The 19344-nt window shown below is 40.6% G+C and overlaps 1 protein-coding gene across 1 annotated transcript in view; it reads left to right on the top strand.

Annotated features, from left to right (window-relative positions):
• The window catches only part of RRP12 (ribosomal RNA processing 12 homolog), a 48044-nt gene that overhangs the window by 24565 nt on the left and 4135 nt on the right, over positions 1 to 19344 (top strand). Inside the window, exons 19-30 of the mRNA XM_070752902.1 lie at positions 191 to 258; positions 2164 to 2257; positions 6281 to 6439; positions 6565 to 6645; positions 7902 to 8007; positions 8229 to 8336; positions 9844 to 10001; positions 10728 to 10819; positions 13098 to 13253; positions 13795 to 13967; positions 15718 to 15819; positions 18276 to 18325. Of these exons, the coding sequence (XP_070609003.1) occupies positions 191 to 258; positions 2164 to 2257; positions 6281 to 6439; positions 6565 to 6645; positions 7902 to 8007; positions 8229 to 8336; positions 9844 to 10001; positions 10728 to 10819; positions 13098 to 13253; positions 13795 to 13967; positions 15718 to 15819; positions 18276 to 18325 (1347 nt within the window). The remainder of the gene's footprint in view (positions 1 to 190; positions 259 to 2163; positions 2258 to 6280; positions 6440 to 6564; positions 6646 to 7901; positions 8008 to 8228; positions 8337 to 9843; positions 10002 to 10727; positions 10820 to 13097; positions 13254 to 13794; positions 13968 to 15717; positions 15820 to 18275; positions 18326 to 19344) is intronic.

Here is a 19344-nt window from a genome sequence, read left to right as displayed (position 1 = left end):
TGCCCCAGGATTTTGTAAATGTAAAAAATGTGCCGCGGCTCAAAAAAGGTTGAAAATCACTGTGCTAACATACTAAAATGGGAAGATGCCCGAAGCTAAACTGGTTTTGGAATTTATGGTGGTTTGTGCTGCTGGTACTGGAAAAACAACCCTCTATATAGATTTATTTTTCTTTTATCTTTCCCTGCAGCTGGTGAATTCCTTCCTGGAGAAAGCTTGTGAGAAACTGACCAGTTCCGATAGTTCAGAATTCACTAGGTAAAAGTTTATTTATTTATTAGAGGTGTGTGCCTCCTATCCTGTCTAGGTGTAAAGTTATCAGTTAGACTTTATCTTGTGTTTTCTTCTATGCTTCAAATGGATATGCTCATCATCTACCTTTCGAGGGTTGCCCAGAAAGTAATGCACCATATTTTGTTCCTTCAACAATCATTTATTGAACACAATAAAAACTTACACGCAAGAACGAATGATGTTTCTTCTACACTCCCTATTTTTCCACATAATCTCAGTCCTGTTCTATGGCCTTTGTTGTTGCTACCACTCCTTGTTCTGGTCATAAAGCCATTTCTGCACTTTCTACACACATTGTGCAGTTCTGTGAGTTCTGTCGACTGCAGATTCTCCATAAATTGTACCCAAACGTTTGTGAAGGTTCCCAACAGTTTCTTTCTCCGCAGTGAGAAATTTAAATTATGACATGCTGCTTGTAACGTACATCACTTACAGACACCATTTCAAAACACTGCTGCAGCTACGCTATCTGTCTGAAGAAACGCAACATTTACACACACACTCCTGACAATTCAATAATGTAAATCTAAAGTTTCACATTCGTACCATTACTGTAGGTTGAGAAAAAATTGTGGTGCATTACTTTCTGTATATTTGCTCCAGATGATAGGACATGAATCAGAATTAGCTATATCAAACATTTCCAAACATATTTTCTTCTTGATCCTTTTTTTCTGTAAAAAATTGGGGTATTTTGCCACATTCCATTAGATAAGGTGAGAAGGAAACGAGGGATAAAATAAATGTCAGGGTGGGCAACCTAGTCTTCCCATTGTTCTGGGTCCTATTCTTTTTAATATGTTTGTGAGTGACATAGGGGAAGGTTTGGTAGGGAAGGTTTGCCTATTTGCCGATGACTCTAAAGTGTGCAATAGGGTTGATATTCCTGGGGGGGTCTGTAATATGGTAAATGATTTAGCTTTACTAGATAAATGGTCAAAGCAATGGAAATTGCAGTTTAATGTTTCCAAATGCAAAATAATGCACTTGGGGAAAAGGAATACTCAATCTGAGTATTGCATTGGCAGTTCTGTGTTAGCAAAAACTTCAGAAGAGAAGGATTTAGGGGTAGTGAATTCTGACAGTCTCAAAATGGGTGAGCAGTGTGGTCGGGCAGTAGGAAAAGCAAGTAGGATGCTTGGCTGCATAGCTAGAGGTATAACAAGCAGGAGGAGGGAGATTGTGATCCCCTTATATAGAGCACTGGTGAGACCACATTTGGAATACTATGTTCAGTTCTGGAGACCTCACCTACAAAAAGATATTGACAAAATTGAATGGGTCCAAAGGTAGGCTACAAGAATGGTGGAAGGTCTTAAGCATAAAACGTATCAGGAAAGACTTAATGAACTCAATCTGTATAGTCTGGAGGACAGAAGGAAAAGTGGGGACATGATTGAAACATTTAAATATGTTAAAGGGTTAAATAAGGTCCAGGAGGGAAATGTTTTTAATAGGAAAGTGAACACAAGAACAAGGGGACACAATCTGAAGTTAGTTGGGGGAAAGATCAAAAGCAACGTGAGAAAATATTATTTCACTGAAAGAGTAATAGATCCTTGGAACAAACTTCCAGCAGACGTGGTTGATAAATCCACAGTAACTGAATTTAAACATGCCTGGGATAAACATATATCCATCCTAAGATAAAATACAGGAAATAGTATAAGGGCAGACTAGATGGACCATGAGGTCTTTTTCTGCCGTCAGTCTTCTATGTTTCTATGTTTCTATTGCTAATTGTAGTCTAGACCTGGTAGCTTTATGCTATTATGAGAAGAAGAGTTGGTCGTCTTCTCTTCTGAAAGAGTTCAAATTCATAAAGTTTATTAGGATTGTGTTCTTTTAACTGTGTCCTCCTTGCTGCAGGCTTTCCATTTTGGATTTAGTGGTGGCTATGGCTCCCTATGCTGATGAACCATCTCTGTATGCGCTGTATGGCAGCATCCACTCCTCTCTGCAAGTGAGTTACTGTTCAGCTGTTGGGTTCTATGTAATGATACTTCTGCTGCTTTTGATCAATGAAGTTGATCTATCAAATTGAAGGAAGAGCTCTAGAGCAGGGGCCTCCAACCTTGGCCACTTTAAGACTTGTGGACTTCAATTCCCATAATTCCTCAGCCAGCTTTGGAGTTGAAGTCCACAGGTCTTAAAGTGACCAAGGTTGACCCCTGCTCTTGATAGCATATTCATTTCTTTTGAAGAAGCTTGCAATTAAAACTTTGTTTGGTAAGTACGGAGTGGTGAGAATTTACCCTTGTTAATACAGTGGAACCCCGACATAAGAGCTGCTCTACTTAAGAGCAACTCGAGATAAGAGCTGGGAGGGGAGAGATATTTTTGTTCTACTTACAAGCCCAAATTCGAGATACAAGCGCCAAGGAGCTGTCTCCTGAAGCCAAACGCTAACTTCCGCGTTCGGCTTCAGGAGACAGCTGCGAAGCGGCGCGCGTGTTTTAAAAGGTTGCAGCCGGCCTGGGGGGCTCGGGGGGGTGCTTGCAGCTTTCTTTCTTGCTCTTTTTCGTTCTCTCTTTTACCTTCCCTTCCTCTATTTCTTCTTTTCTTTCTCCTTCCCACCTTCTTCCCTCCCTCCCTCCCTTCACTCATTCCTCTCTTACTCTCCCCTTTCATCAGTTTCCTTGCTTCCTTCCTCTGTTCCTGTCCCTTCCCCCTTTCTTTCTTTCTTTCTTTCTTTCTTTCTTTCTTTCTTGCTCTTTTTCTTTCTCTCTTTTACCTTCCCTTCCTCTATTTCTTCTTTTCTTTCTCCTTCCCACCTTCTTCCCTCCCTCCCTCCCTTCACTCATTCCTCTCTTACTCTCCCCTTTCATAAGTTTCCTTGCTTCCTTCCTCTGTTCCTGTCCCATCCCTCTTTCCTTCCTTCCTTCCCACCCTCCGTCCATTCATTCACCCATTCCTCTCTTGATCGCTTAAAGCCGGTCCCTGGTGCAAAAAGGGTTGGGGACCTCTGTCCTACAGGATTGGGTGGCAGAGAAGTTGAACATATGTAAATTTAAAAGTTTAAGAAAGTTTACAAGTTAAGTGAAAGAAACTTCATTATTCATTTATATGTACATGTACATTTCTTCATTAAAAACATGTCTTTCTGCATAATTTAGACTAACTTTGTGAGTTTTTTGAGGGCTGGAACCAATTAAAATTATTTACATTAATTCCTATGGGGAAAAGTCGTTCGAGATAAGAGCTGCTCGACTTAAGAGCCGCTCGCCCGCCCTGAAAGGGAAAGCCCCCCCAGGCCGGCTCCGATCCCCCCAGGCCGGCTCCGATCCCCCAGGCCGGCTCCGATCGTTTTAAAACAGGCGCGCCGCTTCTCCGCTGACTCCTGGCGAACTTCCCCGCTTTAGGAGTCAGCGGAGAAGCGGCGCGCCTGTTTTAAAACGATCGGAGCCAGCCTGGGGGGGCTTTCCAGCAACCCCCGAGCCCGGGTTGGGGGCTCGGGGGTTGCTGGAAAGCCCCCCCAGGCCGGCTCCGATCATTTTAAAACAGGCGCGCCGCTTCTCCGCTGACTCCTGGCGAACTTCCCGGGCGAAGGGCGAAGGGTGGGCGAGCGGCGAAGGGCGGGCGAGCGGCGAACGGCGGGTGGCCGGGCGAACGGCGGGCGAGCGGGTGCTGGGGGGGCTTCGCCCTCCCGCCAGCAAAAGGGGGAAGACCCAGGGAAGCCGCCCAGCAGCTGATCTGCCCGGCGCCATCTACGCATGCGTGCCCATAGAAAAAAGGGCACGCATGCGCAGATGGTGTTTTGACTTCCGGGTTGAAAAATCGCAAATTAGCCTGTTTGCAATGGTCGGGAACGCAATAACCGGGGGATCACTGTAATTCTTAAATAAGCCCACTGTTGTCCTTTTTTCAATTACAAAAACTACAGGGCCTGACTATGTGTAATCCTTATTTCATGGGGCTAGTGAAAATATGTTTTATTAACTGAGGGAGCCATTTATTTTTCCTTTTTTTTTTGGTACTGATAGGAAAGACATTATTTGAATTCTGTTTTTATTTTTATTTAGTTATTTAGTTATTTATTAGATTTGTATGCTGCTCCTCTCCGTAGACTCAGGGCGGCTCACAACAGAATAAAACAGTTCATAACAAATCTAATAATTTACAATTTAAAATATTTTTAAAAACCCATTATTAAGCAGACATACATACAAACATACCATACATAAACTGTATAGGCCCGGGGGAGATATCTCAGTTCCCCATGCCTGACGGCAAAGGTGGGTTTTGAGGAGTTTACGAAAGGCAAGGAGGATGGGGGCAGTTCTAATCTCTGGGGGGGAGTTGGTTCCAGAGAGTTGGGGCCGCCACAGAGAAGGCTCTTCCCCTGGGGCCCGCCAACCAACATTGTTTAGTTGACGGGACCCGGAGAAGGCTCACTCTGTGGGACCTAATCGGTCGCTGGCATTCGTGCAGCAGAAGGCGGTCTCGGACATGTTCTGGTCCGATGCCATGAAGGGCTTTATAGGTCATAACCAACACTTTGAATTGTGAAACATCCATGTGTGTTTATATTTTTATTAAACATCCTCTCAGCAACTTGAAATTGCTTGTTTATAAGCTTTTCCACATAGCTCAGTCAGGCCAAGAAAGCATAGCAACAGCCACTTATTTGATTGTTGGATTGTAGCTATTTCTTGAATTTATTTATCTTGTGTTAAATCTTTCAAGACTCCAGTGACTTTATAAGAATATATATTGAATAATTTCTATATCCAAAATAATAGCTTGAGAACATCTCATTTACCCCAAACAATAAAATTCATTCACCCCAAACAATAAAATAAAAGCTGTATAAACTAAAAGCATTCAATGCCCCAAATTCAAAGGCCTCCCAAGATAAAGATTGCATTATTTTTGACAATTGGACATCCCCTGGGCAATGGTGATATCATTAGCAAATCCTTTCAACCCAGAAGCCCCCTATAGCTCTGTAAGTACTTCTGATATGAAAACAGAAAGACTCGTTTTCAGAAGATCATTGCCAAAGAAGCCCCTGTCCCTTTTACAAGGAGGGTAGGGTTAAGATAATTGAACAATTACATTATTGTTGTTGTTGTTGTTTATTAGATTTGTATGCCGCCCCTCTCCGTAGACTCGGGGCGGCTCACAATAGTAAGCAAAACAATACATGGTAACAAATCTAATAATTAAAATCTAAAATAACAGTTTTACATTAAAAAGTCTAAAACAACAACAACCAATAGATAAAATACATACACACATATCATGCACAAAATTATATGTCTCAGTTCCCCCAAGCCTGATGACAGAGGTGGGTTTTAAGGAGTTTATGAAAGGCAAGGAGGGTGGGGGCAGTCCCAATCTCTGGGGGGAGTTGATTCCAGAGGGTCGGAGCCGCCACAGAGAAGGCTCTTCCCCTGGGTCCCGCCAGAGAAGGCCAACTCTGTGGGACCTAACTGGCCGCTGGGATTCGTGTGGCAAAAGGCGGTCTCGCAGATATATTTTGGGGTCTCCGCCCCTCTTACCTCATGAAAATGAAGCACCATTTGCAGTTTCTTTCTGGGATTGTTGAAACCTAGTTGCTACTATGCAGGCTTACAAAATAGGTATAATATTCCCAACGTAACACGCACCCCCAATGAACTACCTGCACTTTCCAGATGCCCAAAAATACAACTGGGATGTGGGGTGGGTTTCATCAGGATATGGTGTCTCTCTTTCAAAGTTATGTGGATTGAGTCCCTGTGCTTTTTATTATATGCACATTATATTAGGTCACAGCCTCCTGGCCAACGAAATGAGATATATGTTGTATGACTGAACTGTTATGATGGTTTTTAAATGCTGGATTTTTAGATTGCAATTTTAAATTTAATTAGATTTGCCGTTATACTGTATTGGTATATTGGTATATATTGCTGTTAGCCCCCCCAAGTCCTTGGAGAAGGGCGGCATACTCATCTAATAAATTATATTTTGAATATTCTATTTGATCTGACTTTCCTAGAACAAAGATCATAGAATACAGAAAAAGATATATCGGGTGCTAGAGGAAGTGTGTGCCTCTGACCAGCCTGCGTGTCATAATTTTGTGCAAAGTCATCTGGAGGAACTGAAGAGCGCTCTGTTGGACTCCCTCTCCAGTGCAACTTCTCCTGCCAAGAGAGTAAGGAAAAATCTTGTTACCAGCCAAAGTAGATAAGATGCAAACTGGGATGGGTGTTGTCAAAGAGTGGTGGTTGAGAATGCTGTGCTTATTTCCATATCTGGTTTTTTTGTTGTTGTCCTTAGCCCCGGCTGAAGTGCCTCTTCCATATTATCAAGCAGCTGACAGTGGAACATGAAGATTTTGTCACAGCTCTGGTGCCAGAGGTGAGAGAGCACAGTAAAAGAGGGGCTAGCACAGCCGTGAAAAAACTGGAAATTTGAGTGTAGAACTATGTTGTCAGAAGATGGAGAAAAATTAAGTGCATGGAATTACTTTATTCATTTTATTCATTTATAAAAAGTCAAATCTGCTTTTCATTCCTGATCTTTGGCCATGTTATTTAAATAAGTTTAAAACAACCTCAAATTTAAAATGCAACAATTTCACAGGAAAAGATCTTTGAAAATATTGTAAAACTATACAACTGTTTAAGCCAAATAGAATAGAATACTTTATTGGCCAAGTGTAATTAGACACACAAGGAATTTGTCTCCAGTGCAAAAAGGTTATTAATGGAAAGGATAGTAAAAAATGTTATGTACAATGTGACTAATATGCTTAGAAATAGGACTAAAACATCAGTAACAGATCAGAAGGTGCAGTATAAACTTGGATGAATCCTGTTGATTCTGAAAACTTATAAGACTCTTAGCAAACTTATAAAAAAGGGGAAAGAAACCCTATCACCTTAGCTTCTACATTGCTTTTTCTTTATTTCAAACTTTAGGTCTTTACCAGGGTCATATTTCTGTTTAGTATTCTTGTAATGGAGCTAGCCTCAGAGTATCCTTGAATGTGTTACTTACACCATTTGGAGGGGTTACTCAAATGAAAGATATCAACTTTCTCCTTTACATTTGGAAGAGTGTCCAGTCTACTTATTTTGCAATAAACGTTGCTGACGAGTTAATGGATCCATGTTTAAGTATAAATAACACTTCAGCAATAATTAAAACTATTTTCTCATTAATTAGTCAATGTTATTAAGGAATTACATATTTCTCAAAGTTAAGGAAATCACCAACACTACTGAAAAACTTTTATATCCATCTAGTTCAGTCTTGAAAAATAGTTACTGCGATAGGAAATGTGTGAATTAGCTTAGTTTTGTTACAGTTATTATGTATGGTTTGTTTGGGTTGTATGAGTGTTTTAAATTAAGGGTTTTTTACTGTTTTGTTAAATTGGATTTGTATTTTCCTGTTGTGAGCCACTGCGAGTCTACGGAGAGGGGCGGCATACAAATCTAATAATAAATAAATAAATAAATTGTAAGCTTTAGATTAATGGTTGGAATTCTGGCCTCTTAGTTTTTCTCCCCTCCCTTTGTAAATGAATGATAATTAATGAAGATATTAAAATTAGGGTGGAGGCAATAGGTAAGTGATCAGACTGTTGATCCTATCTTTGCTCTCTCCAGGTGATCCTCTGCACCAAAGAAGTTTCTGTGGGTGCCCGCAAAAATGCTTACAACCTGCTGGTAGAAATTGGTCGTGCTTTTATACGCTTTGGTCCCACTCCAAATGGTGAGTCCCAGTTTGCTTATGTGAGGCTTTGCCTAATAAGGTTGAACGCTGATATCCCAAGATAAATTGCTTTGAGGTTTTAACATTGTCTCCACAGTTTTTATTTTTCTTGTACAGATTTTTGGCGTTCTTATGAGCTTTTCCATTAGCCTAGTTGTAAGTTGTGTTCTTGGGTATCTGATATATAATTACAATACACATTCTTGCCTGTGTCCTTTCAGAGGGAATGCAGCGTTATCTCCTCCTGATCTATGCTGGCTTAACGGGCTCTATCACTATGATCAGCTGCACTGTGCTTGCTCTTGCACGTCTACTCTACGAGTTCAAAGGTGAGAAAATAGAGGCTGTCAATTGGTTTAAGTAAAAGTTTATACCACCAACAGTTCAAAGCAGAATCTCTTCCTTATATTGGCAATTGCTTTAAGATGAAAAAAATCTAATTAAAATTTTGGGGCTGCTTTTAAACTGTGCTGGGTTGAACATTTATACAGGTACAGTATATCTAAGATTGTGCTTCTTGTATACTGACTGTCTTGAACAAAGAACTGTAAACCTGAAGTTTCCCAGGACCTGTTGTTGGCACTATGAGACATAGTAGGTTACTACTACTACTATTACTACTACTACTAATTATTATTATTATATTTATTATTATTATATTTATTATTATTATATTTATTATTATTATATTTATTATTATTATTATTATTATTATTATTATTATTATTATTATTATGTCAATACAACACAGCAAACGAGATCACTATGCTGGGTTTCGTATTTAATCACCAGTTGGGCGCTTCCCAAGCACCTAGGACTGCGTGATGTAGTGGCGAATTATGTTTGCCGATCCCAGTAAAGCGGCCTTTTGCAATTGACAGATAGAGATTTTGTCAATTCCGATGGTTTTCAAATGTCCGCTGAGATCCTTTGGCACTGCGCCCAGTGTGCCAAGTACCACTGGGACCACTTTTACTGGCTTATGCCAGAGTCGTTGCATCATCATTATTATTATTATTATTATTATTATTATTATTATTATTATTATTATTATTAATTGGATTTCTATGCTGCCTCTCTCTGAAGACTCTGGGTGGCTTACAACATATAAAAAAACAGCAAATTACAATGAAGGTCAATCCAATTAAATTAAAAATTGCATAACTATTTAAAATTCCAAGCTATATTAAAATCAATCATATCCATTCATACAACAACCATACAATCATTCGTTGGCCAGGGGTGAAGATCTAATCGGCCCAAGCCTGGCAACATGTATGACTCTTATGACTCTTAAGGAAGGCAAGGAGGGTGGGGGAAGTACGAATCTCCAGGGGCAGCTGATTCCAGAGAGTCGGTGCCCCCACAGAAAAGGCTCTTCCCCTAGGTCCTGCCAAGCGATATTGTCTAGTTGACGGGACCTGGAGAAGGCCAACTCTGTGGGACCTAACCAGTCTCTGGGATTCATACGTGAGGAGGCTGTCCCGCAGGTAATCTGATCCAATGCCATGTAGGGCTTAGCTTTGGAATTACTTGTGTCTGGTAACAGCTGGAAGGATTCTGTTGTTTTCCTATGACTTGAAGAGAATCTGCTGAATTGAATTGTGTATGTATATAAAAATTATTAATAGCTTAACAATTTGGTAGACAGATATATAAGCATAGAAATTTTCCTTCTTCTTGATGGCATAGAAATGTAAAATGTAAAGATGTTTGTGTTCTTTGTTATTGTCTTCCGTCTTTTTGTATTGTTTTTAAAAACTCAATAAAACATTTATGTATATAAAAAAGCTGAAGTGAAGGTTTATACCTCTAATATAATCCATTTTATTGCAGAACATATTGGGTCAGATGCTCTGGAGGAGCTGGTGAAACATGTTTGCCTCATGGTAGGCTCACGGACTCGGGATGTTGTCAAATCAGCTTTGGGATTCCTTAAGGTGACAGTGCTGCTCTTGGACACAACATTGCTGGGTCGGCACTTGGAGACTATGGTGAGAATGAGGAAGCATTATTGTTATTATTTATTAGATTTGTATGCCGCCCTTCTCCGGAGACTCGGGGCGGCTCACAAGATACAATATAAACAATGCAACAACAAATCTAATGAATTAAAAATGACAACTAAAATCCCAATAGATTAAAAACAGTCAGCCAATTCATTCACAACCACACATCACATTTAGTAAACCGGGGGAGGGTTGATCTAATTGCCCCATGCCTGGCGACATAAGTGAGTCTTAATATTCTTGCGAAAAGCGAGAAGTGCGGGGGCAGTGCGAATCTCTGGAGGGAGCTGATTCCAGAGGGCCGGGGCTGCCACACAGAAGGCTCTTCCCCTAGGCCCCGCCTGTTGACATTGTCTGGCCAACGGGATCCGGAGAAGGCCAACCCTGTGGGACCTAACTGATACTGAGGGATCAGTATCTTAGGAATGAAGCTGGCCCTCATTTACATAATTAAAAAAAGAGGAATATGGAAATGTATTTGAATCCTTAGAACCTGTCCTGCCATAAGGCACTCTTGAGTTCCTTGTTGTCTCTTGAAGTCTGTTAATTCATCTTTTCTCCAGCTCTTTGTGGTATTCTTTCCTTCCTATTGCAGTTGGGAAGTAGCAAGGTGTCAATGCATGTCAGGGCAGATTGACAGGAAGGAATGGCTTATGGGCCGGGGAGGTGTTTAGAGTGGCCAAATTTTAAAAGTTTTTGTTTTTCTTACAGTTAGAAGCCATTGGAGGATTGACCGATGACATGAGGCGCCACTTCCGTGTGAAGCTGCGAAATCTCCTTTCCAAATTGATCCGGAAATTTGGGTGAGTGCTGGTTTTAAAGAGGGAAGGGGCTAACATTGTGGTGATCAGAGACATAAAATAATCCTCGTTACATTTTACATTCTCACCCAGAGCTTTTCTATCTTGATTGGCTAGTTTAGTTTAGTTTAGTTTAATCAGATTTGTATGCCGCCCCTCTCCGCAGACTCGGGGCGGCTCACAGCAATAACAATACAACGTAAAACAAATCTAATATTTAAGTTAATTTAAAAAACACCACAAATTAAAACCAATCATACACACTAGCGTACCATGCATAAATTTTATAAGCCTAGGGGGAGGGAACATGTCAATTCCCCCATGCCTGACGACAGAGGTGGGTTTTAAGGAGCTTACGAAAGGCTAGGAGGGTGGGGGCAACTCTGATATCTGGGGGGAGTTGGTTCCAAAGGGCCGGGGCCGCCACAGAGAAGGCTCTTCCCCTGGGTCCCGCCAAACGACATTGTTTAGTTGACGGGACCCGGAGAAGACCAACTCTGTGGGACCTAACTGGGCGCTGGGATTCGTGCGGCAGAAGGCGGTCCCGGAGATATTCTGGTCCGGTGCCATGAAGGGCTTTATAGGTCATAACCAACACTAGGGCTAGACTTGAGACAGTCCATTTTAGATACAGGCGTATGTATATGTGTATAAATAAACGCAGACACACAAATAGAAGTTTGCAGTGGAAAATTGTGAATTCCCCGATAAAAGCTTACCCTGTAAACCTTCCTAGTTGTAGTGACCATTCTTTCATAGTATTAATGAAGGGAGCTAGCACATGATTTAAAAGGGGACCAGATATTCTTAAGAAAGTTTTAGATTGTGCCGAGCTTGATATGATGACGAGACGGTTAAACAACCAAGAAGAATCAGAATTTTATGACATTTGGCAGAAGGTATATACTTGGTGGGAAACAAAGAAACAGAGATAAGTGTGTTGTTATATTACTTTGAATATTTGAATTTAGTAATTAATCTGTATTAGATGGTGACTATTTACAATATAAATGTAAATTCTTCCTTCTTCTCTTAAAAAATGTCTACATATATTTTTATAAACCTTTATATAGGTTTATATCCATTAGGTTAAAATTGATATTCTCACATATTTTATAGATGATGTTAAATAACAAAATGATTCCATCCTTTCTTTTCTTTTATTACAATGATGACTTCCACTTTGAGCGGAGCGACTGTAGCTCCACTAAATGTTGTGTGTCATGTTTGTTATGTTTGTTTTTGAAAAATAATAAAATAATTTTTTTAAAAAAATAAAAGGGGACCATCTCTTTGAACAAAGGCTCTTTCTCTTTCTACCTCAATTTTCAGTTATGCCCATGGGTAGCTCAATACTAGTAATATACTTGACTGCTGGAAATTGTTTTTGCTGATAATGTACAGAAATAGGAATCATCAGGACAAAAAAATTTAAATGTTATTAATTAGCTTTATATTACAAATATTATATTGTACCGAGAATAACACTTATAGGAGATGACCAGGCTGAACCTGAAATCTCCTGATTTCTCCAGTGCTTGATACACTTATGAATTAATATAGACCCTGAAATATTATTGAAGAGATGCTGCTACGCATTATCAAAGTCGCACCTTTTTTCTAGCAAAGATCGGTCAATTTTTTTAAAAGATCAGGTGTTTTAATACAAACATTAAGATCAGTCAGAATAATGAGATTTGTAATTCGTCAAGTGCGGTATGTTCTTTGAAGCTGGATTTTTCTTTATAAATGCTAGATTTGCAGATTCGATCACTTATAAGATATGGATGAATCTTTATAAATAAATTATTTGGTAAACATTTCCTAAATATGATTTATAATTCAAGAGAAAATATAAGGTACTGTAAAATTAGATTATCCACATTCTTAGAATTTATGCCAAATGTGTTTACAAAGATCCAGTGCAGGCAATTAATTTAATTCAATTATATTCAGACAAGTAGAACCACAAGTGTTCTTTCCTCCCAATCACTTCGTCTCCCTTCATGTTCAGAGAGTTAAGGGAAAGAGTAGCAACCGTGTTTGTGGAAGCCTGCTTTTAATTGGCATTTTTTAACCTGTTTTTGCAGCAATCAATTTACTTTCAGTCTCTTTTTGACCAGTATTTGCACAGTTGAAAGATTATTGAATTTGGCTGAAGCTCTTACAAGCTAAATGAAACTCTGCAAGTTTGGATATTTAACTAAATTCCATGATCGGGGGTGAAGTTTATGAAAGAAATTGATTTCCATGATTTTAGATGATTATTTTCCCTTCCTAGGTTCGAGCCCTTGCAGGCTCTGCTTCCTGAATCCTATCGCAAAGTACTGCTTAATATCCGGAAGGCAGAAGCAAGGAACCGTAAGCGACAGGCTGTGAAAAGGGCTGTAGCCACTTCTGCAGAAGAAGGAACATTGGCACCACCCAAGGGAGACAGGTACGCATAAGTTGCATGCTCAGAATCTTGATGTCCTACTAGAAGGGAGATGACAATAAAACAAAAACTAATTAAAATCTGTTAATATAAATCAAAATAAAGATATACACAATAGAAATTCGGACCAAAATCAATACAGTCCCTGTCTGGGTTCAATCCACTTGATAATTATTAGTAACTTACTAATCTCACAACCCACAATTACTTCTCACTAACAAAAATAACAAACATAATCAAACTAAGCCATCACAATCCAAATGCCTGCTAGTTTGCAGGTACCACCTCCCCTCTCTTTTTCTCTTTCTTTTCTCTTTCTTTTCCTTTTCTTTCTTCCCTCTTTCCTTTTCTATCCCACCTCTAATCATCTTTTTCCCCCCACGCTATTCTTGGACTATTAAATACTACAGCTAATAAAAACGTAACAAAAAGAAAAAGAAAAAAAAGAATATTTTTAAGGCTAATTCCAAGCGCTTTGGAACCTGAAATGATCTATGGGCTCTCCATTAACGAGCCTGTGTTATTTCTATGCCCTTGTCTGTAGCATTGAGGATATTTTAGCAGACTCAGATTCTGACCTAGAAGATAAGACAGACAAACGAAAAGGAAGAGTGACCAGGAAAGTGTTAAGGCAACAAAACCAAGCTTGGCTGAAGGAGGGAGAAAGTGATGAGCCTCTCAACTTCTTGGATCCAAATGTGGCACACAGGGTTTTAGGTAAGATGAATTTTGAAGATGGTCCATTCTAGATTCATAGTATTTACTGCTTCAGTCTGATGGGGAAGATGATAGATCAGTATCTGTATTGTTAGTACATGTTTGTTAGGGTTTGCCATTGTAAACGTGTTGTTCTGTCGGGCTCTCTGGTAGACTTCCCCCCAAAATTCACAGGTACAAGTTTCAGACACACACACATTTGAAAATTCAAAACAATGTTCTTTATAATGAAAAGTCACTTAAACCAAGCCCTCTTTTGGTATAGCAAAGAGCCCTCATCTCAAAACAAACTGGTAATTTGTACAAGTCCCTTATCAGTTCTGTGATACTTAGTTTGCAGCTGTGAGGCAATTCACAGTCCTACTTTCACAAAGTGAAACACACTTTGCTCTGGTTTAGTTTCAAAACGGGGAAAAATCAGCACACAAAAGGTCAAAGTCAGTAAAGCAGTCACAAAACACAAAGATCAGATAATCCTCCACAATGGCCAAACCCACAGGCTGCTCTTTATAGCAGCCTCACTAATGACCACAGCCCCACCCAAGCACAGGTGGCCTCATTTTCTTTGATAATAATCTCTCAGTTGTTGTTGCCTATGCATCGCTCTCTGCATGTGTGGCTGTATCATTAACTCTTGTTCTGAATCCAAGGAGGAGCTAGATAATTGATCTCCTTCTGAGCTGTCTGCCCCACTCTCCTCCTCCCTGTCACTCATGTCTTCTTGGTCAGAGGAGCCTTCATCATTAGATTCCACTGGGGAAAACAGGCCTGCAGCATGTGGATGTCTCCCCCACATCCACAGTCCTTGGGGCAGGAGCTGGGCCAGGGCTAACCGTAACTTGTACTATCACTTTAAACTTGTACTATCACTGTAAAAGTGTACTGTCACTTTAACTGTTAAATATTCTAGGCTGGTTCGTCATTAGAGGGCGCCAGTACTCCTTCCCTCAAATGAAGCTGTGGCCCACATTTCTGCTCAGTCATTCTCATTATTACTTTGCCTTGAGGGGAAATGTATTATGCTTTGTGCGTATTGTATTGTATTAGCTTAGTGCTTATTATGAATTGTTTCTATCTTTTGTCTATACAGTGGAACCTCGACATACGAGCAGCTCTACTTACGAGCTACTCGAGATAAGAGCTGGGAGGGGAGCGACATTTTTGTTCGCCTCCCGAGCTCACATTCGGGATACGAGCGCCAAGGAGCTGTCTCCTGAAGCCAAACGCTAACTTCCGCGTTCGGCTTCAGGAGACAGCTCCTTGGCGCTCGTATCCTGTGTGTTTCAAAAGGTTGCAGCCGGCCTGGGGGGCTCGGGGGGGGTGCTGGCAAGCCCCCCAGGCCGGCTGCGACGTTTTAAAACACCCGCCCCGCTTCGCAGCTGTCTCCTGAAGCCGAACGCTAACTTCCGCGTTCGGCGGCAGTGGGTTTTTTTGTTGTTGCACGGATTAATTGACTTTACATTGTTTCCTATGGGAAACAATGTTTCGTCATACGAGCGTTCCGACTTACGAGCCTCCTTCCGGAACCAATTAGTCTCGTAAGTCGGGGTTCTACTGTATGTAAATAGTACTTATTAAGCGTAACTAAGTCTGTGTCTTTGTTTCTTTAGCTTTATCACACACCCACGCTCTGTTAAAATTCTCTGCTCGGTGTATGTCGAAGGTCTCTTAGCCCAGCTATACGAGACATACCAACATGTATAATCAGACATATATTTTCATTAGTCTCTTGTGCTGTTCTTTCATGTAGCTACCAGGCCAGGCACTGCCCAAACTGGAAAAGTTAAGCATGATTTCAACTTGTCAGCGGATGGTCGCTTAATCATATGCGAAGAAGAAGAAGAACCTACAGGTACAAAAATCCAGAAGTTGATTAAATGCACAACAAATGGACTAGGGGAGACATGATAGCAGTGTTCTAATATCTCAGGGGTTGCCACAAAGAAAAGAGGGATCAACCTGTTATCTAAATCAGTGTTTCCCAACCTTGGTATCTTGAAGATACAGTGATACCTTGTCTTACAAACTTAATTGGTTCCGGGACAAGGTTCTTAAGGTGAAAAGTTTGTAAGACTAAACAATGTTTCGCATAGGAATCAATGGAAAAGCGATTAATGCATGCAAGCCCAAAATTCAACCCTTTTGCGCTGCTGGGATTCCCCTGAGGCTCCCCTTCATGGGAAACCCCAACTCCAGACTTCTGTGTTTTTGCGATGCTGCAGGGAATCCCAGCAGGGGAATCCCAGCATCACAAAAACTGGTGCTTCGCTGGCAATGGAAGTCCGGAGGTGGGGTTTCCAATGAAGGGGAGCCTCAGGAGAATCCCAGGAGCGCAAAAATGGGTGCTTCGCTGGCAACGGAAGTCAGGAGGCGGGGCATCACAGCGGCGGCGGTGGGTTTGTAAGGTGAAAATAGTTTGTAAGAAGAGGCAAAAAAATCTTAAACCCCGGGTTTGTATCTCGAAAAGTTTGTATGACGAGGCGTTTGTAAGACGAGGTATCACTGTATTTGGACTTCAACTCCCAGAATTCCCCAGCCAGAGAATGCTGGCTGGGGAATTCTAGGAGTTGAAGTCCAGATATCTTCAAGTTGCCAAGGTTGGGAAACACTGATCTAAAGCACCTGAGGGTAGAGCAAGAAGCAATGAGTGGAAACTAAACAAGGAGAGAAGCAACTTAGAACTAAGGAGAAATTTCCTGACAGAACAATTAATCAGTGGAACAGCTTGCCTCCAGAAGTTGTGAATGCTCCAACACTGGAAGTTTTTAAGAAGATGTTAGATTTGTCTGAAACGGTGTAGGGTTTCCTGCCTAAGCAGGGGATTGGATTAGAAGACCTCAAAGGTCCCTTCCAATTCTGTTATTCCAGTCTAGTCTAAATAACTATCCCGTGATCATTCCATAATTCTAGTTTCCATTATCAATTGATTACAGAAATAATCAAAGCTATTTAAACAGAATGAGCTCTACAAGAAAGCATTTTAGATGTACAGAGGTACCTCTACTTAAGAACTTAATTCGTTCCTTGACTAGGTTCTTAAGTAGAAAAGTTTGTAAGTAGAAGCAATTTTTCCCATAGGAATCAGTGCAAAAGCAAATAATGTGTGCAAACCCCTTAGGGAAGAAATAAAAGCTCAGAATTTGGGTGGGAGAAGGAAGAAGAGGAGGAGGACAGTCGCTGCCCAGAGCGAAGGGAGCGTTTCTTTTCTCTGGGCGCTGGCAGAGGTTTATTCCCTCTCCAAGTACCCAGAGAAAGGAAAATGCTTTGTTCGCTCTGGACTGCCAAAGCCTCCTTAAGCACCACCGAAAGGCTCCTCTGGCAGCCCAGAAAAGCCCGAGATGGCTGGGATTAAAGGGGGAATGGCAGGAAACTGACCGGGCCTTCATGATGCTTTCAAATTTCCTGGGAAATTTTCCTGGGCTTTGGTTCTTAAGTAGAAAATGGTTCTTAAGAAGAGGCAAAAAAATCTTGAACACCCGGTTCTTATCTAGAAAAGTTCTCAAGTAGAGGTACCACTGTATATATCTAGAATCTTTAATGTAATAACATGGAGTTTATGGGATATAGAGCCTCATACTTTCTCAGTACATAATTGAGCTTATTTTTAATGCGGGCATTAAAAATGTTCTGGAAGGTGTGAAGAGAAAGCAACAAAGATGATAAAGGGCATGGAGGCTAAATTGTATGAGGAATGGTTGAGGGAGCCAAATTCAGGATGTCTTGCCCATCGAAGAGAAAGATTAGGAGACACAAGAATAGTTGTCTTCCGTACTTGAGGGGCTGTCAAAAGGGATTCAGTTATTTTCTAGGGCAGTGTTTCCCAACCTTGGCAACTTGAAGATATCTGGACTTCAACTCCCAGAATTCCCCAGCCAGCGAATGCTGGCTGGGGAATTCTGGGAGTTGAAGTCCAGATATCTTCAAGATGCCAAGGTTGGGAAACACTGTTCTAGGGCACCAGAAAGCAGGACAAGAAGTAATTTATGGACAATTGTTAAAAGAGAGAACCAACTTAGAAATAAGGAACATTTTTCTGACAGTGAAAGCAATTAACGAATGCTCCTGGGGTTGTGGGTGCTCCCATCACTGGACTTTTTCAAAAAGATAAAATAAAATGATGTTATCTTAGTCGTTTGACTAGGATAACATAAGGCTCTTGCCTTGAGCAGGAGGTTGGACAAAAGGTTGCTCCCAGCCCTTCTTCTACTCTTTCTCCTATCCATAAGTTTTATGAGAAGGATTTGGCTTAAAAAAACTATGGTTCATATTTTGTGCTGTCTTTGATCTCTATTATGCTGTCTACCACAGGACTGAATGAGGAGTCAGAAGATTTAATGCAGGAAGTTGGAATCAAGAATGTAAGTGAAGAAGGGGAGGAACAAGAATTACTGGTGTTCCCTTTAAATATTAAGAAGTGTTTATACCAATACTGTGCAATTTGTTTTAAGAGTTGTGGTTGTGTGGCATGTTGGGACCATAGGAACCAATTCAAAGAACTAAATTTTATTTCATTAAAATTAAATGACATTGAAATGATCATTGCACTTGCATGTTTGTTCTGGGTTTTTAATATGTTTTTGAGTGACATAGGGGAAGGTTTGGTAGGGAAGGTTTGTCTATTTGCCGATGACTCTAAAGTGTGCAATAGGGTTGATATTCCTGGAGGCATCTGTAATATGGTAAATGATTTAGCCTTACTAAATAAATGGTCAAAGCAACGGAAACTGCAGTTTAATGTTTCCAAATGTAAAATAATGCACTTGGGGAAAAGGAATCCTCAATCTGAGTATTGTATTGGCAGTTCTGTGTTAGCAAAAACTTCAGAAGAGAAGGATTTAGGGGTAGTGATTTCTGACAGTCTCAAAATGGGTGAACAGTGCAGTCAGGCAGTAGGGAAAGCAAGTAGGATGCTTGGCTGCATAGCTAGAGGTATAACAAGCAGGAAGAGGGAGATTATGATCCCGCTATATAGAGTGCTGGTGAGACCACATTTGGAATACTGTGTTCAGTTCTGGAAACCTCACCTACAAAAAGATATTGACAAAATTGAACGGGTCCAAAGACGGGCTACAAGAATGGTGGAAGGTCTTAAGCATAAAACATATCAGGAAAGACTTAACAAACTCAATCTGTATAGTCTGGAGGACAGAAGGAAAAGGGAGGACATGATCGAAACATTTAAATATGTTAAAGGGTTAAATAAGGTTCAGGAGGGAAGTGTTTTTAATAGGAAAGTGAACACAAGAAGAAGGGGACACAATTTGAAGTTAGTTGGGGGAAAGATCAAAAGCAACGTGAGAAAATATTATTTTACTGAAAGAGTAGTAGATCCTTGGAACAAACTTCCAGCAGACGTGGTTGGTAAATCCACAGTAAC

This window comes from Erythrolamprus reginae, chromosome 5 (genome assembly GCF_031021105.1).
Source record: "Erythrolamprus reginae isolate rEryReg1 chromosome 5, rEryReg1.hap1, whole genome shotgun sequence".
Lineage (NCBI taxonomy): Eukaryota > Metazoa > Chordata > Lepidosauria > Squamata > Dipsadidae > Erythrolamprus > Erythrolamprus reginae.
The sequence above is the reverse complement of the archived record's forward strand: the minus strand, read 5'-3'. Positions and strand labels throughout refer to the sequence as shown.